General features: G+C 39.6%; 2 protein-coding genes and 1 pseudogene across 12 annotated transcripts in view; all 3 read left to right on the top strand.

Moving 5' to 3' along the window:
* grin1a (glutamate receptor, ionotropic, N-methyl D-aspartate 1a) overlaps window positions 1–6,639 on the top strand; it is a 37,466-nt gene extending 30,827 nt beyond the window's left edge. For 4 of the 11 annotated variants that reach the window (XM_085279056.1, XM_085279060.1, XM_085279057.1 and 1 more), the window contains 3 exons: window positions 575–601; window positions 1,361–1,471; window positions 4,768–6,639. In XM_085279056.1, coding sequence (XP_085135182.1) covers window positions 575–601; window positions 1,361–1,471; window positions 4,768–4,836 — 207 coding nt within the window. In that variant the 3' untranslated portion in view covers window positions 4,837–6,639. Of the gene's footprint in view, window positions 1–574; window positions 602–1,188; window positions 1,472–4,767 lie in introns of those variants that run through there. The other 7 variants (XM_085279058.1, XM_085279059.1, XM_085279067.1 and 4 more) reach the window with 3 other exon arrangements.
* LOC146570557 (uncharacterized) lies at window positions 5,431–11,629 on the top strand (annotated as a pseudogene).
* A 4,798-nt stretch (window positions 11,630–16,427) lies between these two features.
* entpd2b (ectonucleoside triphosphate diphosphohydrolase 2b) overlaps window positions 16,428–25,450 on the top strand; it is an 11,055-nt gene continuing 2,032 nt past the window's right edge. Inside the window, exons 1-6 of the mRNA XM_085279055.1 lie at window positions 16,428–16,802; window positions 19,489–19,606; window positions 20,849–20,999; window positions 23,157–23,316; window positions 23,570–23,797; window positions 24,579–24,848. Coding sequence (XP_085135181.1) covers window positions 16,689–16,802; window positions 19,489–19,606; window positions 20,849–20,999; window positions 23,157–23,316; window positions 23,570–23,797; window positions 24,579–24,848 — 1,041 coding nt within the window. The 5' untranslated portion in view covers window positions 16,428–16,688. The remainder of the gene's footprint in view (window positions 16,803–19,488; window positions 19,607–20,848; window positions 21,000–23,156; window positions 23,317–23,569; window positions 23,798–24,578; window positions 24,849–25,450) is intronic.

Genomic DNA, 25,450 nt, shown 5'->3' with positions numbered 1-25,450 from the left:
ACACCACACTGCCCCGCCCACCCCAAGGGCCTCCCTTGCTGCTACTAATCTGTCATCCTCCACTTATACTATACTCTTTTTTTTTTATTAGAAGTAGCATCTTTTAGCTTTCATTTGCTCAGTTAATTATGAATTTATCATTTAAACACTGACTTTTGTTTTTGCACTTTAATTTCAGTAGAAAACAGGCTTTTTCGTTGCTCTAGTAGACAACCATTCCTTCTTATTTTTACCTTTATGCTCTCCATCTCATCCCATTCCCTGGTGTGTGGGGTGAATTTCCATTATACCCCTTAAAGGTATAATGACGTTAAATGGGCTTTAATTACTGACTTATGTCGCTGTTGTTTTCCTTCTATGCATCCAATACTGTAGCTTTTTTATTATTATTATTATTATTTTTAACTTTTTATACCTGCCTGGCTTTGGATGTGAATGTTTGCTTTGCTAGTTTTGGGATTTTTTTATCTGCCATTTTTGGTTCCCTTGGCTTTTGCTTAAGGATATTCTTTAAAGTAATAACAATCCAAGTGGATGGACATTTATTTTATTTTTCTTTTCTCCCCCTATGCAGCCCTCTTCCTCTGTAGAGACTCAGGATGTAAGAATACCTTAATATGAGTTCTTAATATGAGTTCTTTTTTTATTGTTGCACACAGACATCCAGTAATTGTGCTGAGAATAGCTGTGGGGCACTCTGATGGTATGAGGGAGCGAGGGCACCAAATTGGCTCACCATGTTGTAAGAATACGGTTAATAGTGCTTCTTTTTCTTTATGTTTTTATTTTATTTTGACAGGTACGCATTTGAAGATGTTACCTGCGTGTTACTGAGTAAGAGTAGATTGAAGATTAATCATGTGCTGAGATAAAGAAGTGGCAGCTTTAAAGTGTGTGTGCACTCACACAATAGCGAGTGTACGGGTAGACTATTTTAGATGGTTTAAAACCTAGGTATCACACCCACTGACATCTTTACTAGTCATCACTCATTCCAGTGCATTTCTAGGGCCAACTGAGTGTGTTTCTAGAGGACTACTGTGCCATCTTGTGCAGTCCAAGTGTGATTATGTTGCATAAAATGTAGACAAATGCCCTCATATCAGACTGAACAGACTTTGTTCACTCTCACATCTAACAAGCTTTATCCCCTTCTTTCTCCCTCTTTTACATTTCCAAATGGTGTAGTGTTTTTCACAAGGACCCTCCCAGTAATTAGTCTATTAAAAACATAAGGTAATCTATTGGGGTGGCAGTGGTTTTGGTGGTGGTGGGTAGAGAGAAAACGGGTGAGACTGAAACCACGGTTATCACCCCAGCCATAGGACATGAATAATGTTTCTACATATATTTATTTTAGGATAGGAAAAGTGGTAGAGCAGAGCCCGACCCCAAAAAGAAAGCCTCTTTTAGGTCCATCAGTACCACCCTGGCCTCCAGCATCAAGAGACGTAGGTCCTCCAAAGACACGGTAAGGAGACGGAAGAAGCGACACCTTCCCTTGTTTATTCTTTCCTCTCTTTCCTCTTCTCCTCCTCTGTCTCTGCTTCCATCTCTTTGTCTTTCGCTGTCCTCTCTGCCCCCATCCCCATATCTGACCTCAAAAGAGTCCCATGTTCCACTCACTCATTTCCACACGGCTCCGCTGGCCTCTGCCACGTGTCTGTCCCTTCACCATCGATCAACCATTACCATTTAGCTCTTATGGTTCCTCTACAGCATAGAGGGCATCAGTGCAGGATCTCAGGTCAGGCCAGGCCAGGAGCTGGGCTCTGAATTTGGAAAGGGAGCGCCCCAAGTGTCCAGGATTTGGGGGAAAAGGGGGGAAGGATTTAATGGGATTAGTGTCTTCTGGAGGAAGGGGCGCGACAAAAGCAAGCAGTCTGCCAGTGGTGTTTTGTCTTGGGCTGCTCTTCCTCCCTGCCTCTGGTTTGGACGTGGATTCTGTCCGTATTTGGTGGTGATGGTGGTGGTGGCACTGTGGTACGTGTGTGCGTGAGTGTACCGTATGCGAGCGTGTCTGTTTATACGTTTCTGTTCATGTCCTGTCGTTTTGACTGCCTGATCCTTCGTATATCCATTGTTTCTTTGCACCAATCCTGCACTTCCTCTGTTTGGGTTTCAGCCGCTGTTGGTTTGCTTATGGTTTGAAAAGCATGCGCTGGTGTTCTGTCATTTTTTTATTCCCAAAACCCTTTTTTAAAATTTAAGGTGACGTCCAGCCCTCCCGAGAAGAAAACTAATGTGTTGTCATATTTTTCGGTGTGTCTATTTCAGGATTCCACTCATGGATTTCTATTAATCAATTTACTTTTTTGCATTATCATATTTTGTTTGTCATAATTCTTGTTTTATTTACAGTGTCCTTGTGGTCCGAACTGTGCATGCCTTTTGCAGGGTATATTTTCAGGTCGTGAAGACAGTCGACTTTAAGTTTTACATATTGTTTTTATTGTGCTAAAAACTCTGTGAAGCCTTAGACTCTCACTGTGTTGTGATGCAAGAATAAATACAAGCTACTGCCCCCCCCCCCCCCCATTCTTTTTATATCACTCCTTTGCTGCAGCACAATGAGAGTGTCAGGTTTTCTGCATTCCTTCACAGTTCGGTTGAAAGGCCCTGCTCATTGCGGTTTGGAGATTGCACTACACAAGCTTGGATCGCGCTGACAAACCGGTGACCCACGGTCATTTGTGCCCAGCTGATCTGCCAGGCATAGCTGGTTGTTAACCAAATCTGGGCTTTATAAAAGAATGGCAATAATTTGTGGAGATAGCCTTCATAGCCTTTTGCACTAACACTATGCTTTGAATGTGTTTCTCTGGAGAAATGTAGCCTATGGCAGCAAAGATAACAGCTTGCAACATTTAAAAAAAAGTTACGATTTGATTTTCTGTTTCTCCTTTCTTTCTCTTCTGTTAACTATCTGTTGTTGTTTTTTTGTTTTGTTTTGTTTTTTTAACGGATGTTTCAGCAATGAAGCCAAGCACCTTTACTCTTCCCCGGCGTTTTTCCAATAGAATTTCTTTCATTTTATGAGAAGAAGAGCGGGATCGCCACTGCCACTTTGTCTGTATGAGGTTTCGGATGCTGGTTTGGGAGCCCTATTGGGGGAAGAAAATGTCTCAAAGTGTAAAATGAAACAGGATTTAGTGTAATTACAAAAGATGCTCCAACTGAAAGACCTACCATCTTCAGTCTTTGACCATTATTTTTGATTTTATATAAATGTTCTTCTTTTCTATTAATGGATATCAATGGACTTGAGTGTCAGTGTCCCTCACCCACATGCCACACTGCTCCTCTCTCCCTCTACAAGCATGCTAATTACTTTAACTGTCATAGATGTAGTAACCGTAGAAGTAGTAATACTCTTTGTAGCTGTTCCATATATGACAAAAAACCCCAACAAAAAAACGTCATCTTAGTTGTGCTGAATAAGTAGCTTTTAACTGTGGTTGTGATGTCAGTGAAGTGTTTCTCTTTTGCTGGTCCACTTGACCCCAGTAGGGTGCGCTGTTAGCAGGCCCTCAAGGTACAAGACATGTGGAGACCCAAATGGGGGCTGTAAGCTATGTGATGATGCAACTTGCGGGTCAAGGAGATGAGGGACATCCACTCTGACTCCTATTTATTACCTTAAAATAAAAAGCAACAATTTTCCCATTCAGTCTGGATGCCCCCACATCTGTCAGCATGTTAGTTGCATCATACCAACTTCTGAAACTCACATGCTTGAATGTATCGGCTCTATCGGCTTAAAACGAGAGGTGCTTAAATCAAAAAAAGTGACAAATGAGACGGGTACACCTTCCCTGTTTTGGTTCTGAATGTCATTAATGTGCAGTAGTAATGTGCTTAATGTAAAAAGAAAAGATGCTTTCCTGCATGCTTTGCAACACAGCACTGTGAGTCAGAATTTTGATTGGCATGTTGGAAATTAGCTGAATTATAAAGGACATAATGCAGTTACTCCACCCAATCTCACTGTGTTTCAAAACATGAAGCAATTCTACAAAAACAACATGTTCTGCAAACTCGATTTATGATGTATAAAGCGGATTCTGTAATGTAGGATTTCTGTGTTTCTATGTAAAAGATAACATTTTAAAAAATGGCTTACTGCTGCCAAAAGCACTAAAAACAACCCACTCAAACGAAGCATATGCATGGATATGGGATCTTGCCTCCCCTCTCAGCATTGTAGAAGCCTATAATTCAACATATTCTGCTCTTAAAGAAGCACAGTGATGCAGGGATTGGACGTAAGAGTCGGACACAGCAGCACTTGTGCAATCAGCCCAAAATTCATGTTCTCCTCTTGAGCTAAATATAGAGAAGCTGCCTGTCTGCATGCACACAGATGACTGTGGGGGTGATAAATGAGCTGCCCATTTTATCCATGGCAGGAAGTTATCACCCAGTCATGTTGCTGAGGCAAAAAATAAAATAAAAAAATAAATGACTGCTGTTGTCAAGACTCTCGGGATCTTACGTCAGCTCCAAAACTAGCCCACCCCAGGCACAAACTGTTCTACAAAAATTCAGACTTTAAAGAAAATGACACAAAATTAAAGTCTGCCTGAGAGGGGTTAGAGCAACATCCAGCTTCTGCAGAACACAGTTGTTCCCTAAATTAAAATTAATATTTAGACAATGCTAGGACAACAACAACATCGGCAACAAAAGGGACACTAAATTTTGTCAAGAAATGACACCCTGTTATGTGTCTCTCTTCCTCCGCCCTGTTTTTCTTCACCTCTGCAGCAGTACCCACCCACTGACGTCACGGGCCAACTCAACTTGTCTGACCCGTCTGTCAGCACAGTGGTGTAAACGGAGAGGGCGACAATGAGGTTCACTCCCCAAGGAGAGGAGGAGAGGAAGCCAAAACCGAAGCTTTTATTTCACCGCCTGCCAGCGGAGCTTTTGAGGAAACTGCTTGCTGAGGAACTGGCTGAAAACACTCAACTTGCACCTTTCTTTTTCTTTTATCTTTTTTTTTTAAAGACGAAATGACTTTAATGTTCGTAGGGTCCCTGAGCATGCACAGAAGAACCCATCCGACATATACAATCTTTTCCTTCTGTATATTATTACCTAACTTATTTAACGTTGTTTTGTCCCTTTAATTGCACACATTTACTTAATGTTTGATGTTTTCCAATTTCCCAAGCAGCTTTATAGCTTTTAGCAAGCCAGGTTAGTTCGGCTAAGTTTATGGATGAACCAGTTTGGCTGCGAGTATTGTACTGGACATTTCACTTCCACTTAGGGCCTAGAAGTCACAATATTTAATATTTCTTAACAACATATACTGCAATACAAAATGGTCTGTAAGCTCCGATGGAGGTCAAGTATTTTTTAATAGGACATACCTGTGTTTTTATCCACACTAATAATGGCACTACAGAAGGCAGTTGGCTAACCATGTCAACCAGAGAAGATGATGAAGGCATGGGTGTGCTTGGGCAAGGGTATACATCAGCTTCTGGAGATGAACAAATTGAACCTTTCCCCACTTTTATTTTGCACTAACCTCAAAATTTGCATGTGTTTCTATTTTTAACAACAATTCAAGTTTGAAGTATTTAGCTTTACTACTATTTATAGCACGACATATGCAGGTGATATAAGAAATCACATCCTACTTAATTAGTTAAATACTAGTGGTGTCTTTCATATTCAGCCATATTTGAGACAGTTGGCTGTGAGCCATGCTGCTGTTTTGGGACGCCCTCTCTCTTCCTCTCTCCTGCCGCCGCCACTGCAGTCTTTCTCATTTCCAGTCTCCAAGGGGTTGCATCAAAGGGCCAGGTTTTTCACCCAACCAGCACTCGGTCTTTCATGCAAAACCTCCTCCCCTGTGCAGCGCCGGAGAACTTTTACACGAAGGAAGCCGAGTGAATTTGAAAGCTTCGCTCAGCTTGCAAGCACATGTGCAGGTTTGGTTAGATGCAAAAACAGGCCGTTTCCCAATTTCTGGAGATGAGAAACCACTGCTCTGAAGAAAACTGTAACATTCTTTCTGGTGTATGGCACTGCATAGCACTTTATGATGAGGAGTCTCCCCAAACTGTATTTAAACAAAACACCGATTCCCAAAACAGAACGACAGTCATACTGTAAAGTATCTTACCGGTTTCCTTTTTAATTTGCTTTATTGAGAAAAAACAGAGCAGGATCTACAAAGTCTTTATAGGATTAAATGATTTTAATTTGAGCAAAGAGGTTGCTTCTGATCTCATTCAGACCTGTGCATGCTTATGTGTTATTATTAATGCTTTAGTTTGGATGCGTGCTGTTGCCATGTACAGTTAGCTGAGCCGTGAGGAGCACTTAAAGTAGAGTCTGGCTCTGTGTAGATGAGGTTCATGAGCTCGTACAATGACTGCAGCTGGGAATGTCTTATACTATAGTTACACAAACACAAAACAGGTGTGATACACAGGCATGCATCAACACACACATATACATATGCATATACGCACGCGCACACACACACACACACACACACACACACACACGCACACAAACATTAAGGGAAGGTTCACTTGTTTTTCTTACCTTTTCCAGTGACGATCTTGCATTGAATCATGTTGTTTATACACCTGTAAATAAAATACACTTACATTGTCATGTCTAATGAATCCTTTGCTTTAATATGCTAAATATAGGGCTCCAACTAACAACTATTTCTCTCGTCAATGTCAAGTAATTCTTTCAGTTAATTGATGACATCTACACAATGTCATATAATCAAGGCAAGCAAAAAAAGTACAAATAGGGCTACAGCCACTCCATGCAGGTCTGTGAAAAACTTAGTGTATCATTACTGCAGCCATAGAAATTAAGAGTGAAAGTAGGAGACATATGCTGCTAATCAAATTCACTTGATTAACTGATTGTCAGAAAATTTTGGCAGTTCTATAAACGCAGATGTTTTGGCAATTTGATGGTTTTAAGCATCCAGATGTGTAAACACAATACTACAGTCTTCTCAGGAGTGGGCCTCCCAACAAATTCACTTCAAGGTCTGACCGTGCGATGCTCAGAGAAACCGCAAAACATCCAAGAGCTACATCTCAGACTCTACAGGTCTCATTTAGTATGATAAATGTTAACATTCACAAGTGCAAAGGTAGAAAAAAGACTAAACAAATTTAAAATGGTAGCATAACCCAGGTTCACACAGTTCCATCTGAACTATCCACAAGATTCCTGGAACTATGTCCTCCAGACAGATGAGACTACAGTAGAAATGTTTGGCCATAATGCACAGAACCACATTTGCAGTAAACAAAACACAGCATATCAGCACACACACTTCATATTAAATGCCAAGCACGGTGGTGGAGGGGTGATGATTTGGGCTTCTTTTTCATACACACCCATCTGAGCTTCTTGCACATGACTGCAAGAATCTAATAACTCCTCTGTATACCACAGTGATCTAGAGTCAAACCTGAGGCCACCTGTCCAACTAGCCAAGTCTAGTGATATAGGTTAAAGTTTGTGAATCCCCATAGCTTTGTTTCTGTTGTCTACATTTAGACTGTATAGTTGTCTGCTGCTTTTACTCATTGTTATAAAAGTATAATGCAAAGCAAAGGTGTGTCTGAAGTACTTTTTACATGTTCTCCTCAGCTGCTTCTCAGTTTGGTCCCAACTGAAATATCTCAAAAAACAGCCATAAAATCTTTGTAGATATTAACCATAGTACATTTCTGGATTGTAACATGGATCTCATTCGCAGGTCAACATGACAGCAGTATTGCTGTGAGTATATTAGCATGATTAGTAACATTATCGATTAGTTCAGAAGGAGTCTGCTAGCCAACTTGTTTTAGTTGCATCTGTTAGTTGACATATTTAGTTATTTTGGTTAATAAGATAAGATAACCTTTATTAGTCCCACACGTGGGAAATTTGTTAAATTTGTTAAATATCCACAAGGGTTATGAAACCAGCTTTTAGCTTTTCCTCTAAAACTCTCAGTAGAGTTACTCATATAAAATAGCTGATTTAAACTTGTATTTCACAGCAGCTTTCCTAATGTAAGGGTTAATAATTTGACATTTCAGCAGCTGTAATTATACCACTGTTTTCTTGGATGAAGCATAGCGCTAACATCAAAATCACATTAAGTGTAATCTGAAATTTAATTATGAGCGTCATCTTTGGTCATATCTCAGCTGTCACTATTAATTAATGCAAATGTTGCAGAAGCAGGAGGTGAGATATTTGTCTTGGTGCACTGACTTTCTGTCCTAATCACAGCAGACAGTCTGTCAGAGTCGTTATAATGCTCAGCCATCAACCAACAAGCAGATTTCAAGTCCTGAGATGAGACCACTGTATGTACACAATATGTTTTGGGATTTGTGCTCAGGACATTTGCAGGTTTGCTTTTAATATGCAGTGCAGTCATGCAGTTTTATAAAGGTATGTAAGTCAATTATTTCACACATACATACAAAGTGTTGAAATTGTATTTTATACTTTTTCAGCGTAATTTTAAATATAAGGTCCAAATTAATGTCAGTGGAAGTGAGGCTGAAAAAGCAAAATAGCCTTGTAAGACAGACCAAAACCTTTAAGATCTGCCAAATCAACAATCTAATATATATACTCTTAAAAACTTTGGATACACTGGCCACGTCAGCAACACTGGGGGGCCTGAACGACCACAGAAGACAACCTAAGTGCATGATGACCGATTTTTTCCGATGGTTAAGAAAAACACCATCAAAACATCAACCAAGTCAAGAACACACTCAAGGAGGTAGGAGTTTTTTTGTCAAGGGCTACAAGCAAAAGATGCCTCATGTGAATATAAAAGCATTTATAATAAGGTGAAACCCAACAGTTACATTAAAGAACAGGAAGGCAGATTAGACTTTACCAAAAAGAAACATCTAAAAGAGCCTGCATAGCCCTAAAACTAAGTCTTTGGATGGATGGAAGGAGGAATGAATATATCTACACTGAACAAAAATATAAACGCAACACTTTTGTTTTTGCTCCCATTTTTCACGAGCTGAACTTAAAGAAAGATCTGAAACATTTTCTACAAACACAAAGGACCCATTACTATCAAATACTGTTCACAAATCTGTGTTAGTGAGAACTTCAGGTTTGCCGAGATAATCCATCCTACCTCACAGGTGTGGCATGTCGAGGTGCTGATTAGACAGCATGAACATTGCACAGGTGTGCCTTAGACTGCCCACAATAAAAGGCCACTCTGAAATATGCAGCTTGATCACACAGCACAATGCTACAGATGCCGCAAAACCAGTCAGTATCTGCTGTGGCCACCATTTGCCTCACACAGTGCAACACATAGATGTGTTGCACTGTGTGAGGCAAATGGTGTGCAATGGGCATAGAGTTGATCAGGTTGTTGATTGTGGGCAGTGGAATGTTGGTCCACTCCTCTTCAATACTTGTGCAAAGTTGCTGAATATTGGCAGGAAGTGGAACACGCTGTCATATACGCCGAGCCGAGTGTCCCAAACATGCTCAATGGGTGACATGTCTGGTGAGTATGCTGGCCATGCAAGAACTGGGATGTTTTCAGCTTCCAAGGAATTGTGTACAGATCCTTGCAATATGGGGGAGGCCCATATTATCATGCTGTAACAGGAGGTTATGGTCATGAATAAAACGCACAACCATGGTCCTCAGGATCTCAACACGGTATCTCTGTGCATTCAAAATGGCAACAATAAAATGCACTCGTGTTCATTGTCCATAACCCCACCGGCACCATGGGCCACTCAGTCCACAACATTGACGTCAGCAAACTGCTCATCCACATGACGCAACACAAGCTGTCTGCCATCTGCCCTGAACAGTAAAAACATCTGTCAACAGAACACCTCTCCAACGTGCCAGATGCCATTGAATGTGAGCATTTGTCCACTCAAGTTGGTTAAAGTGATGAACTGCAGTCAGGTCTAGACCCTGATGAGGACCACGAGCATGCAGATGAGCTTCCCTGACACGGTTTCTGACAGTTTTTGCAGAAATTCTTTTATGCAAACCGATTGTTGCTGCAGCTGTCTGGGTGGCTGGCCTCCACCTGGTCGACCATCCTGGAGGTGAACATGCTGGATGTGGAGGTCCTGGGCTGGTGTGGTTACATGTGGTCTGCAATTGTGAGGCTGGTTGGATGTACAGCCAAATTCTCTTAAACGCCTTTGAAGATGGCTTATGGCAGAGAAATGAACATTCATTTCACAGGCAACTGTTCTGGTAGACATTCCTGCAGTCAGCATGCCAATTGCATGCTCCCTCAAAAGCTGTGACATCTGTAGCATTGTGCTGTGTGATCAAACTGCATATTTCAGAGTGGCCTTTTATTGTGGGCAGTCTAAGGCACACCTGTGCAATGTTCATGCTGTCTAATCAGCACCTCGACATGCCACACCTGTGAGGTAGGATGGATTATCTCGGCAAACCTGAAGTTCTCACTAACAGATTTAGACAGATTTGTGAACAGTATTTGATAGTAATGGGTCCTTTGTGTTTGTAGAAAATGTTTCAGATCTTTAAGTTCAGCTCATGAAAAATGGGAGCAAAAACAAAAGTGTTGCGTTTATATTTTTGTTCAGTGTACTTAAAGTAGTAATTATTTTGTTATACATAATAATAATGATAGCTGACTTCCAGATGCTGTTCGTGCTGGCTCACTGTCACACTGCCCTGCTTTACTGAGACATCTGAATAGAACAGACCCATTGTTGTCATTATTGGCGACACTAGTGCTTTTTCGACTGCAGCAAATTATACTGACTGCTGTGAAAAAGGCCTGTGACACAAGGTTTAGATGAACAGCAATAACCTTTTAGTTTATGGGAGACAAAAACTCTTAAGGTATGTAACAGGATTCAAGCAAACAGACAACAGGGCATGCAAAAACAAGCCTAAGTTTCCAGAAAATTGGAAAGAAATGACTTATACACACAAAACATGCTATGGCCTGCTGTCATGTGTGTGAAAAGAACTGGCTCCAGAAGGAGATGTCTGGAAAGTCACGCCATCTGGATTATTTATGCTTAGGCCCAGAGGTTAATAAAGTTTTGTCGTACAACCTATGCTACAACCTGGAGTTGTGAAATAAGGAAATCTTGGAAATGACCCAGGTAAGCTTTGACAACAGATATATCATGGGAACTATAAAGGATTTTGAAAAGTCTAAAATCCTCTCCTTAGAGTGCCATTTAGTGTAACCAAATGCTGAATAAGAAAAAATTGTATCTTCCTGTCACTTGAAGCACAATGTCTTATTGTTATTCACTTTAATTCTTTTTCCACCTTGTATAGGCCAATATCACATACAGAGGGTCAAAGAGTCTCTGTATGTGATATAGAGAAAAAAAAACATAGTAAAACACAAGGTGATGGTACTTGTCACATGTCCTGGTCATATCGTTTTGTTGCCACCTCCTCCTTCAGCAGGAACTTGATACATGGTTAAGGTTACCATGTGAATCTCTTTTTCTGTTTTTGTTTTCTTTTTACCTTCTCTAGTCTGACTTCTCCCAGTATCTCCGAACCTTTGCTGGTTACAAAGAAGGTCAAGGTCAAACGCTTAGACAACCTAGGTACCCACGTCCCCTGAGGTTTAGTATATTGCTGTGAAGTTTGAAGACATTCCATAAAAATATTAATAATAATATTGTAAAAATTTTCCTGAGTTGCACATTTGGTGTGACCTTGACGTGATTTCTACCAAAATTAAATCAGTTTGAGATGTTACTGGTATCTACCAACACACAAAATTTGAAAACAATATTTTACAAACTGTGAGTCTGTTGGGTCTGTGTTTCCACAAGCCCCGCTAGTTTAGAAACTTATTCTCGTTAATGACAAAAACAAGACGAACATCTTTTACTTGCTAGCAAGGGAAGTCTTTGCTCAAGAACCAGCTCTTGGAGCTCACGCTCCTAACCTGACTCCAGCCCAAAGTCCTTCAAAAGAGCAGCTGTCCCCGTAGCTATTTATTAACAAACTGTTACAATACACATCACAGCAAAAGCACCTCCCCTCGTAAGACCCCTCTTGATTACAAAGACCAAGAGGGGTATGTGTATGTATGAGTAAGCACCTATATGCATGTGCAAGAACGTGTGTGTGTGTGTGTGTATGTGTGTGTGACCTCCTGCTGACCAAAAGGGTCATAAAAGCAGGAAGAAACATCACAAGAAACAGATCTTTCAGATAGGATGTTTCTGCAATAAAACCTCCCCCAGCACAGAGTGGCTGGAGAGGTGTTCGGGATCAAAGGAATGTCTTGATCCTACTGCTTGAACCAAGACTGGACAAATTTAATAACATGACAAGATTCAACAATTAGACTTAACAGAGTCCCAGACTGCTAACAAACAGACAGAGAGACAAATGGACAGAACTGATTACATACCCTTTGAGGGAAGAAAACCAATATCTGTTCATTTTCTCATATCTGTCATTTAGGCCTCGATGGTCTTGGCTCATTATCGACGTTAGACAGGCATACATTTATTACCAGCGGCTTAATCACTCTATTTGTGAATGTGTTGGGAAAGCAAGGAATCAAGGCTGGACTGGGACAAAAAATCGGCCCGGGCATTTTGACTAGAGACCGGCCCACCAGGATAAAGATTGAAAATGTGACGTCATTCAGGGATAAAACCGCAAAGGATTCTGGGAACTTGTGGCAAGAGGTACTAGCGCACGCAGGCTTTCAATTGAACTCAGTTACACAGCGATAAAAAGAAACCCAAAAAATGGCAAGAAGCTGTTGTATTATTATTAACTGCAATAGCCGGTCGCATGACAGCCACAGGAAGTCGACGGGTAAAGAGATCGTTTTTTTTTTTTATCGGATTACGTCGTTGAAGTGAAATTTTTTAAGCCATGTTTCCGAAGTAAGAGCCGATGGATGGTCTGGATATACCAAATATAACGTCTCAGAACACTCCAGCTCACATGTTAGTCTGTTCCAGGCATTCCCACAAAGGTCAGAGTTTTGTAGTAGTTAATACGTCATGTTTCTTAACATAATTGGTGATATAGGTTACATGCAAGTCTGGCGCTGAACAGAAATTGTCGCGCTATGCTCCTTTATTTATTGTGCATAAATAGTGAATTGTTCTGACACAATATTGCGTTTCGCTTCTGTTATAACCATGGTACACTGACAAAAACATAAACTTTTATTCACAGGATAAAACAGTTGTTTTGTATCACTAATTGTCCAGTGCGATTACAGCATACAATATTACTGTCACTGCTACATTTCTGTAATGCTACTGTAACCGGTTTCTGCTTCATCCCGCTGCAACAGTTCGGCCCAAACAGACTCCTCGACTCTGCGTTGTGTAGTGTTTTTAAAAAGACAAGGAGTCTCTGATCGATCGTTGCCACTTTATTTCCTGAATGGAAACAACGGTGTATTATCAGTGCACAGGCTCGCCATACACCACTCCGCACAGCACACTCTCGTATGGCTCGTACGGCAGACTGGCAGCGATTACTGCAGCCAGCCACACCGAGAGGGGGGCGCTGTTTCCCCATTACACTGATATTTGTGGCAAGTGGAATAATACCACATAAACACTGTTACACTACCAGAAATTATTTCCACTACTAATTAATTACCGTTGAGCTTAAAGGTCCTATTAATAAACTGTTAACGAATGTGTATTTATGAAGACGATTTGTGAGACTGGTAAACTTATGATATGTACAATAGTCTTTCGTTCTACACGGTGCATTTCAAGGTCCTGTACCCATCCGTCGGTAAACTGTACCTGGGCTTGTTGCAGTGACCTGAAGTTACTAAAGTTCATGAGTGTATGCACTCACTCCAAGAAGCGTATAATTATAAATCTGAGCGTGGTGAAAGTTGGGCAGCACGCTGACGTCTTTTGTCCACTCTTTCACTCCTTTGATTTTTTCCTCGTATCTTTTCTTTGTCTTTTCGTCGAGTCTGTCTTTGTACGGACCGGCATTATTCTCCTTTTGTTTTGTACATTCCTTTTTTGTGCGGCAAAGAAAAAAAAAGAAGGTATTGGAACCGGAGAATGAACGTTTTGCGGTGCTGCAAATGTTTGCATTTGATCCAGTACTTGGATTGTTTTGCCACGAGTTCCCGGCATGCAATGCGCGAAAATCACGTGATTGCTAAAGAAGGGGGAGGGTGCAGCCAGCCTCCTCGGCTGTAATTGGTCCAGCCCAGAGTCGATCATGACCAATTGGCCAATCCAACACCTTTCATTATATATACCCTTCCTAAAAAAAAACAAAAAAAAAAAACATCGGCCCATAAAAACAAAAAATCGCCAGCTATGCAAGGAATGGAAAGATAATGGTATTTTATTATTTGTCACAATGGCAATAAATGTGCCATGTCTATTGATGTGAAGTCACTAGAAGGGAGGGAATGATTTAGCTTTGTGATACATTATATGCATTAAAGTGCTGCATTTATTCCATGTGCCATTTACATCTCACGTCTTCCTGAAGACAGATAAACTCATATGGAATATTGACAGTGAATGATGCAGCAATAACAATTTGTGCTATGAGTGATAATGTGGAGAGATGATATTCAGAAACTCTTTCAAAATAACTCATTATGTATTCTGCTAAATTTAGAGCTTGTCAAAAAAAAAAAAAAGGATTTCAGCAAAAAATAGACTTTAAAAAAGCACTTGTACAAACAAAGTATAGGCCTCTGGTGAAAAGACATCATTCAGCAGAGAACAATTTGCAAGTCGGGTTTAAGGCTGCACCTATTCAAATGCAAATACTAGTTGAAAACAACCAGCTCTGCAGCTCTTCAGTCCAGAAACTAGGATTTCTGTCAGTTTAAACCACCCAGTTCCATTCATGATTAAATAATTATGAATCATATGTTTTCCTTTCTGTGTTGAATTAACAATAAAGTGCCTGAGCAGCAATTAGTCAGTAGCTCCACCCAAGCTAACTGCTGAATATAAATGAACAGCAGGCCACTCCATTCTCTGCAGCTCTGGCCATGGCAAAACATTTTTCCTTCCATGGTTCGAGTAGCCTTGGAGCCATTCCCATTCAGTAGAGGTACATTGAAAAGGACTTGGCTGGCATTTAAATTCAGGTCTGACTTTGCTTTCTCAAGTAAAATACAATACAGGACACAAGGCAATGTAGCAGATGAAGAATATAGTGGACTTATTTGCATCTAATCTGGGCTCATTTTGGCATTTATGGCAGTTGTGGAACTGGTAAATATGTGTCTTGAGCCAGATTTGATATGAGCTACAGCAGGCGCAAGTGTTGACATCTGGCTTTGGTAAGGTGGACCTTTGGCTGAGCTGCAGCGGCGAGACTCACCTTGAGTCAACATGATCGGTCAAGATATCTGTCTGGTGGTAAAGACATAAGAGACCTATCGAGGCAAAATCGTGGAGTTATACAGATTCTTGGATTGAGACAGGATATAATAGATGCTGACGTAGTGACGTTTGAGAAGGTTTAAAAGTGTGATAAATGCAGATAAAAATAGACAGTACAACTTCCACTCCACTTCTTCTTTGTGACGATATACACTCACAGGACACTTTATTAGGTACACCTGGCTTGTACTGGGTTGGCTCCTTTTTGCCTTCAGAATGGCTTAATTCTAGAAATGGAATTCATAGATTGCATAGGTAGAAACATAGAAACATTCCTCAGAGATTTGGGACCATTTGACAGAGTATCACACAGTTGCTGCCGATTTATTAGTGGCTCATCCACTTTGCATTTTTCATTATGACAAATATCCACATGACTGACATGATACCTAAGGTGTTTTGCATTCACTGATCTAAATACAGGTGACAAAGGGAAAACTAAGATATCTTTACTTTGCGTTCCTTTGATAACGAGCTCCCAGTCTCTTGATCCAATATTCTTCCACACAGTATTCCTTTTTTTGTTCTTTTGTTGGTGGTGGTACGAAGCACTACTCACTGATTTTAAGTTGGGTTGACATCTGGTGAAAGGCAAATCTGGAGCTCTATCAGCAGTGAAGAAATGTTTGATTGTACACTAAGACAGGTGAATTTTATCTACATATATTTGGACAGACATGCTATTTTTCTGATATATTTACCAAAACATATTCATGTTGCAAATTCATGTTGATAAATCACAGAGAGGCGAAACTAAAAACAGACTGCAACTTAAGACAAAAGCAACATTTTTCAAATTTACATACATTTGGAAACTTCATAGGTTTGACACTGCAGCTTTATTATTATGATAAGAATAAAATGCCTTATTGGAAAAAAAACGCATAAATAACTTTTTTCAATAACTAACCTTTTCACATATTACGTAATATACTTCCTTATAAGCTTGCACTTGTAGCTGTTGCTCTCTTGGTGTGACGTATACCGGGTTGCGTGTTCTCAATTAATCATCAGTAAATCATTCGAATGATTTACACATGGGCACACCGCCTGATCTGGAAACAAATCCAGCATGCACTGTTCGGATTGGGTAGCTAAAGACTCCTTTTCTCCTGGATGTCTCACTTCTGTAGTGTTTTTTAACTACTCCTCCGGTTATCTGGCAGCCAGCCATTTCTCCCAGTTGGACGCTATTACAGTAGGTAGGCGCTTGAGTGTCCTGCAGGCGCAGAGAGGAGTTGCGTTTCACGCTTTCGCTTCATGGCTCAGCGGTCTGCTCACCTTGTCCCGATCGCGCTGCTGGTGTTTGGACTTGCCGGAATCCTCCTCCTTACTATTTCCACCGAGAATGTTCAGGAGGAACCTGAGCTCAGGGTAAGGTCGGATCGGTGCGCGTCAGTGTGTTGTGCGAAGGGTGTGAAACAGGTGGTACATTAAAAAAAAATAAAAAAAAATAAATTCAATAAATAAAATTTAAAAAAAATTAAATGTGGGACCAGGGAATTCGAGGACATTAGCCTTGATACCTGGATGTAACAGCCAGTGACTACTCTTGTTTATTGTCCGGATTAAGCTCTGTTTTATGTTTAATTATGGCCCCATATTTTGAATTTACATTTTATATTATGCTTAATTTTTCTAGCCCAATAGGGCCGTGTCAGTAGCAAGTGGCTTGCTGCAGAGCCATTCAACACCAAATTCTGTTACTGCTGATCCCTCATTTTTGTGTCACCAGCTTAATATCCCATGGTTCCCTTTTATAATGTAGCTCCCCTTCCACCCAGCAATAACGTGGGAATCCAGTCTGAGAAAGCAAGCACAAAGGTTTTCTTCTACTTTTTTTCCGAGGAGACAAATGCAACAGTGTGTTGAAAGGACTGAACAGACAATTAGAGCGTCTCGTGTTTTGTTTGCCATGTGTTGGGATTCCTCACAGCCGAGTGCACAGCAGTAATGAAGAATTATTATTAGGGGTGATTAGGAACATGTCTGTACATTGTTGCCGTTCACCTGCAGCACTGATATGAGACGCGTGTGGTCCCTTCCCTTTGCATTGTCGGTCACATGGGTTCCCGGGTGGGCAGATTTCAGCACACTCTCCAGATTCCTTTATTTTCAGAAGGCATTGAAGCTGTAATGATTTGATATTTATTGATCCACAGCAGCACAACGCAGACCTGCAACTGAGCTCAGAATTGAAATCTGTCTGGCTGCATAAACTTTTCTTTTAAATGTCTATACTACAAAGCATTTTACAAACAGCTGTGAGCATATACTGTAGCATAAAGCATGATCCTAAAATTATGATGAAGCACAGCTGAATCTGTGTTAATGTTACAAGTTCAGGATAACTTGTAGCACCCACACTGTTAAAAAAAAAAAAAAAAAAAAAAAAATTCCAAATATAATTTGACTCCATTGTTTTGGCTTCTTAGAATTATAAATTATAGGCATTTTTTTTCCAGAATTTCATACTTAAGCCTCTTATTACTCCGTTTCCAAAAAGCTGGGATGCTGTTTGCTTGTCTTCAAATCACTCTAACCATATATTGAAATGTCATACCACGTATGCAGTTGTGAAACATTTATGCGTCGCAAAGATCATTTCATTAAAGTAACCCGTGATGGGTCTTGGTCTTGTGACATGCAGGCATATAAGATGATGTCTGAAGTTCTGTTTCTGCAGATACTAATTGTTTGGCTTGCACAAACAAGTAGAGTAAAAACAATTGTAACACAGCAGTTTATATGGCAGGCAGCACAACTGGAGTGTATGAAGTGCATTTAACTAAAAGTAAGGAAAATGATTAAAATGTATTTTAGTTGATGCTTTATGCTATTAAAGTCTTACTCCTCAATTTATGGATTTTACACTCAGGTCATTCCATTTGAAATCTGCAAATTTTTACAACTTTTTCTGTTCATCTCTTATTTTCCCTAAAAATACAAATCCAGAATAAAAACTGGCTGAAAAAAGTATTTAAAAACAAAAAACAAAAACGTAAGCATTTTATCTCATCTCGTTTTTTGTGTGCAGGCCTGTTGTTGTTGTTGTTTGTTTTTTACTCTTGTTTTTGTGTTGAAGTGTGTAGCTCAAATTGTAGCTCCTGATTCATTTAAAAACCAGTTAAAATTCAGGTTTATCTTTCATAGTATGTGTGACATTAATTTTCAACCATTACCTCAGATTTCAGTGTGAAATAAAACAACCTGAAAGTGGGGCAACAGGATGCCTTTTAAGTTAATATATAAAAGTATTTAAGAGCTGAAGCTAAACTTTTACAGAAATTATTCTGTGTCCAAACTTTGGTTTGTTGTTCGGAGAGGGTCAAGCAGATGGTCCATGTTGATTTTTAGATGAAATGACTCATTTAAAATAATGATTTTCATTAGCCTTGAACTTGTTCATTTTTTTCTCATAGGGCCAAAACTTTGTATTATTTAAGCAGTGTGGATTGATGTAGTATTTGCATTGCACAACTCCATTAAGAGGACTCCACAGACAAACACAAAACTGATTTAAAATAAAATAAAAATGTATTATGGATACTGAGATATTTTATACATGTGCAGGGGGAGAGAGAGGATACTTAAAGGAGCTGCCAGGTAGGAAAACAGATGCAGAAATCAGAGGCAGTTCATGGATGAAGGACATGCAGAGAGTTAGTGTGACCGGGGAGGGTGCTACAGATGGGGTGAGATGGAGGCAGATGTGGCAACCCCCTAAAGGAAGCAGCTAAAAGAAGACGAAAACATGTTAGGACATCAAAGTCCTATTTTATAAAGATCTTATACTGCTGGATTAGTAGTTGAATCACTGTTTTCAAAGCAAACATGTGATCTTGTACAATATAAAATCCATAAGGCTCTTTTGATTGCCAGTTGACCTCATTTCTAGCCAGATGGTGAAGGTCACATCGCCACGATCCTTAAAGTCATTTTTGCTACTCTGCTATATTAACTTGAGGTCTGTTTCAAAGCGGTTGCCACAAAAATCTTTGTAAAGGGTGGAAAAAATGTATTTTCACTGCTTTTTCTCCTGAATTTCCCTTCTCTGTAGTATGGGATTGTCCTGGATGCTGGATCCTCACACACATCTTTATACATATACAAGTGGCCAGCAAATAAGCAAAATGGCACAGCCGTGGTCACCCAGCATAGCAAATGTCATGCTGAGGGTAGGTATCATAAGTAGCACTTCCCACACCAAAAACATTGGTAGAGTTTTGCTTGAAAAACAAAGGGTGCTTACAGCAACAAATATTTGCAGGAAATCGTGCAGACTTGTTTGACACATACGTTCATTTGAAGTTGGTGCAGTTCGTTTAGACAAATGGAAAAGTTATGTATATGCAAAAGTTGTATAGCATATGGACAATAGATGCTCAAAGTTTGAATGGTAATTAAAACATCAATGAAATTGAAGGCATTTTGGGGGGGGTTCCCTTTCTTTCTTTCTTTCGCAATTTTTACACACAAACCTTGGGAGAAGGAGGTCAGGATATTGTTTTGTCTTTTTTTGTCCGCAGCTGTTCTTTCCCACACAGCAGGAAATAGTCTGCCTAAGATTCATTCACGGTATTGAGTGATCTAATGAGAAGTAGCCTTTATTGTGCTAACAAAGAAGACTAACCAGTTTCAACATAACTTTATACATTCATTATAAGTGAACTACTCTTAAGTTAAACCTATTAGGTGTAGTTCATCACATTATTTCATAACAATATACATGCAGTTTACCTTTCATCTAATGGAAGAGTACTCTCATTACACCACATAGTAATTTATATACTTGGTTGATAATTGAGAAATAGTGGAAATCTTAATGATGAGTTGGTTGTGGGAAAGTCTGCATGGAGTTTTTTCTGAATGAGTCATTTTTATTGCATCACTGCACTGATGTCAAAGCAAATGTTTGCCTAGCAACAGTCAGGATCGAGTCAGAGTTGAGCTTTGTGGTTTGCCACTCCTGCCCTGTAAAAGGCTTTTATTCCTGTGTTAAACAACTTTTCCCCCCTTGTCATTCATGAGCACGGTGTTTATGCTGACATGTTTCATAATAAAACGATCCTAAGAAAGGATTTGTAGATGGATGTCTTGAGGAGGAAATATGCGTTCTTATTTAAATATAAAGTGTTTTTCCCCAAATCATTTTTTTTCTGAGTTAATGCAGATAACTTGCTTTAATATTACTTATTCTGTGACTTTAGATAACGTTAATATTTTAAAATTTCACACACAATTCAGCAGATTTTCATACAGCTGGCTGGGAAGCTGGGATAGTAGTTGGATTCTTTTGTATTGCAGCACCACAAGGATATGGGTCACAATTGCTAACACTGATTTTTGTGAATATTACACCAAGTTGATTATGTTATCAAACAGATTTTGTTTGTTCGACATGTTCATCATTCGCTCAGGTGAAGGAATTGCAAGTTATGCAGGTCAACCGGGAGCAGCAGGGCAAAGCTTAGAAGCATGTCTGGATCACGCAGTGAAGAGCATCCCAAAAGACAAGCACCAGCTCACACCTGTGTACCTGGGAGCCACAGCCGGCATGAGGCTTCTGCAGTAAGTCATGTCTGTTTTGTTTCCATGTGTTTTAGTTATGCATCACCTTAATTTTTATCCTGTTCCAAGTAAATCTTGTAATAATGCTAAAATGGCGATCCATACTGGCCTTTTTAACCGGCTTACACATTCATTAAACAAGATGAATCTCATGGAGATGAATGTGTTGGGAATATAATTATTTCTGTGCCAAATATAGCAAGTTTCTACAGTGCAGAAGAAATCAGAGAAAAGTGAAAAAAGCTAAATGTTGTTTAAGAGTTCTCAGAGTAGCTGTTGCACTGTTTGTTGTAATGACTCCACTGGACAAACCTAACCAGCTTCATGATATTGCCACCTACAATGTGTAATTGTTGTCAGTTGTGTTGGCATGCAGTGAATAGCCCTGTTTGACTCCTGGATAATAGACTAAGAGGTCCTGCTTCAGAAAATGAGGTATCCACCAAAAATGGTCTCCCCTAGATTCAGTTTCTCTCTTGCAAATTTCTTACCATCATAACGTGTTTTCTGTAAAAGAGCTGCTTAAATGTAATCCTTCATTTAAGACTGTTTTAGCCAGATTATTTTAGCGGCAACCCTTGTTGCATTGAATGGTCTGAGGATGAAAAAATATAAACACGAGGAATAAGCAGTGATTGCAAATTTCATAGGGCTGAAGTCACATGTTTCAGGATAATTTGGCTGTGTTATGTTATTTTAAAATAAGGAAATTACCTTAAAAGTGTTTGTAGCCACCTGCAAGCACTTAAGCCTCTCCTCCCTCTGCATTTCTTATTGGAAAGACAAACACATCTGAGGGTCTCTCAAAACCTGTAGATCCCCTCAATATCCACACACTGAAGTTCACAGAGAATTGATTGGACAGTGTAAAGTTGTTTTATGTGTTGATCTCTAGTATCCTGAGCAGGATATGTTTTACATTTGTACCAGTTCTATTGTGCCTGGTGGAGGGCATGCAGCAATGGGGTCAAACCAAAGTCTATAAAGTTAAGAGCATTGAGTGGGGATGGTGACGGGGCATTCAGACATGTAGATAAAATTGAAGGTATGAGTGTTGAAAATGCAAAGCATTATCGAGAAGAGTTTAAATGTATTCAAATATTTGGTTTAGTGGCTTAACGTTGCCTGCAGACAGGAATCCATCTTTTTATTTTCAGTTCAGCCAACAAAACTGCCTGATTGGGTTTAGGCAGCTATCAAGTATGGATTTAAACATCTGGAAGAAGGCCTCCTGTCCTTGTATGTGTACCATAACTCAATCAAATATGCAGCGGAAAACAGCTGGACAGTCACTCAGTCTAACTTGCATGCGTGCGTAAATCATTTGATTCTTGCAAATGTGTTTTAAAAGCTGTTTTGTCACAAATGCATTTCCATACACAAATACACCACCTCATTTTATAGTTTGAGCTGTTTTGTTTGTGGGTTTTACTGACGAGTATCAGCATGAATGTTTACTAAAATGTTTTTCATGTAGCACTGACACTAAACTTTAATGTGACACACAATCTTGACTTCAGCTTATTCTAAACTCTAATAATAATAATAATCATAATCATAATAATCATAATAATAATCATCATCATCATCATCATCATCATCATCATCATCATCATCATCATCATCCTTTAATTTAAATTTACTGGGAGATCTAAAGACCTCATAAGGATGACTTATAGCTTGGAAAATATCTGGAAAAGATTTCATATAATTTAAATGTTAGTTTTGACTTTAATCTGTTCTTTAGTTCCTGTCTGCATATTTGTCTCATGCAGAGGTAATGAACAGATTAAAAATAAATAAATAAAAAATCATAATGTTCTATAGTACTTCTAGTAACTTTATTATTTAATTTCTTCTTTGCCTTTTCTGTTATGAAGCAATTAAGTAAATGTAAATCTTTGGTGGGCATTTCTGCTCCCCTGGCCTTATGTTTGACACCCCTGATTTGCAGTTTTAAAACTTGTGCCTGAAGCTTACAGCAGAAGGTTTGTTTGTTTTTTTTTTTGTTTTGTTTTTTTGTTTTTTTTGTTTTTTTTTTAATAATGAAGTGTTCATAATTATCATCATGATCATCATTCTTCCTAATGATTTGCTGAAAGTCTTATCACTAAAAATCTTGATTATATTTGTTTTTATTTGTTTTTCCTTGTTCAGTTTATCTAGTCCAGAGCTGTCCACTCAGATTCTGAAGGAAGTGGGACAAAAAATCCAGTCCTACCCTTTCGACTACCGGGGAGCAGCCATACTGAGTGGCAAAGAAGAGGGGGCATATGGATGGGTCACAGTTAACTATCTCTCAGAGAACTTTATTAAGGTATCCAAGTGTGTAAATGTGAAAATCAGTAGGAATCTGCAATACTATTTATGAGGAGACTAGAAGTCAGTTATTGCTGTCACTGTGAAACTTCACCAGCAAATTGATAACATTATGAGAGCGTTTGTATTGCAAGTTTTCTGAAAATGGCTTTATATATTCAGTAAGGCATTAGTTTAATTTGTAAATACTTTTCCAAAACAGAGATGCAAACATTGGATGAAGCCAGGTTTTTGTGACTGTTCCTTTGCAGTATGGCTTTGAGGGGCACTGGTTCAGCCCCAGCAGACCGACAGTGGGAGCTCTCGATCTGGGTGGCGCGTCCACGCAGATAACATTTGCTACTCAGGAAAAAATTGAGAACAAAGACGATCTGATGAAGCTGCGCCTTTATGGTCATGAGTATACTCTGTACACACACAGCTTCCTGTGCTATGGGAAGGACCAGTTCCTCATGACACTGCTGGCTCATATAATGAAGGTAGTGTAACGTGACACTTAAATCACAAGAAAAGCTCAAAAGAAAAATCCTGTCCACAAAATGACTGTTTTTCAGGATTTTACATCAATTACTTTTATACATGAACTAATCAATTTATCCAAAACAAGATTCATCCCAAACCTAACCAGTCACTAGGCCTAACCAAATGTTAGATCTTGCCACAAAAACACAGAATGACTACAGGGAGCAAAGAATAGAGCTGAGATGTTGCTGCTGCCAGAGCCAGACTTTCTAAGCAGCACCAGGAATGTTGCAGCGGAGCCAATCAGCAAAATGCTGAGATTTAGAGAATGTCACTTAGTTATTCTTCTAACCACAGTGTAAAAAAAAAAAAAAAAAAAAAAAAAAACCCACTTGGGTAATAATGCGAACACAGACGGCCAAATACATAAATGATGAAGAAGGGGACAGGCCCAGTGATTCTGAAACTCTTTTTCTGAAATCGCCACTTCAGGTTCTCCCTGGCTTCAGTCTAATATGATGCGTAGTATTAGACTTTAGCTTTGTAACACAGAAATGTTCACTCCTATAATAGAATAACGTAAGTGTAGGTATGTGGCTTTAAAACTGGCACACATTAAAATGAGTTACTAGGAACTCCATTCAGTAAATGTCAGCTGCAAGTTAAGGTAGAAACATGCAGCTATGTAGAGAGGAACATATCTAACTATACTGATGTATTTTTAAGGTCAACTTCTCCAATAAAATCACCAGTATAATGTATATAAGATCATTGTACTCAATGTTTCCTCTTCCTCAGTCTCAGGGTTACCCTCAGTCTGTCACTCACCCCTGCTATCCTGCAGACCACAGCAGGACGGTGAAGCTCAGCAGTATACTCGACTCTCCATGTACAGTAAAGTACAAACCCAGCTCCTACGACCCTCATGCTTCTGTGACAGTACATGGCAGCGGACACTATGAATACTGTCTGGGTAACGTGTCTGAAGTCTTCTCCTTCAACAGCTGTCCCTTCTCCCAGTGCTCATTTGACAAAGTCTTCCAACCAAATGTCACCGGAGGTTTCATGGTAAGAGAAGCAGAACAAATGCTTTCTTGAACTTAAAGCTCAGCCTGTATGTCAAAGGTGCCGCCACAATCCCAGATTTCTTTTCACAAAACTTTAATGTTTTAAAGCTGCTATACTGTTTCTGAAAGTAACATCATTGCAGACCACACTATACATTCAAGATTGTTCCTGTCCATGCTGTCATAAGCACAGGTCTGTTTATCAAGGGTAGTTGAATATTAACATTTGCTTTCCTCCTGAACAGTGACACCTTTTCTCAGGTGTAGTTTGGTAATCAAATTACACCTGCCCTACATGCCAAGTCATTCTAACCTCGAACATCACCAGATGTTTTGAGTCTCATCCTCTCTCACATTAAGACGGGCCTCCCCGCTGATCAACCTACAACAATTTGCATATCAAGCAAACATGTCAACGGAGGATGCAGTCATCATAGCTCTCCACAACTAAATCTGGAAAACTCCAGTGTAAGAATGCTGCTGTAGGTTTCGTGAGTAACAGATCCCAGAATATCAGGGTGGGAGATCGCTCTTATCCTGAACACTGGCACATCACAGAGGTGTGTTGTCAAATTTACTGATCATGCCACCATAGCAGGACTA

This window comes from Mchenga conophoros, linkage group LG7 (genome assembly GCF_057382185.1).
Source record: "Mchenga conophoros isolate Kocher_MC1m ecotype Shallow Benthic linkage group LG7, M_conophoros_male_GT1.1, whole genome shotgun sequence".
Taxonomy (NCBI): domain Eukaryota; kingdom Metazoa; phylum Chordata; class Actinopteri; order Cichliformes; family Cichlidae; genus Mchenga; species Mchenga conophoros.
This window is presented reverse-complemented; position numbering and strand designations above follow the sequence as displayed.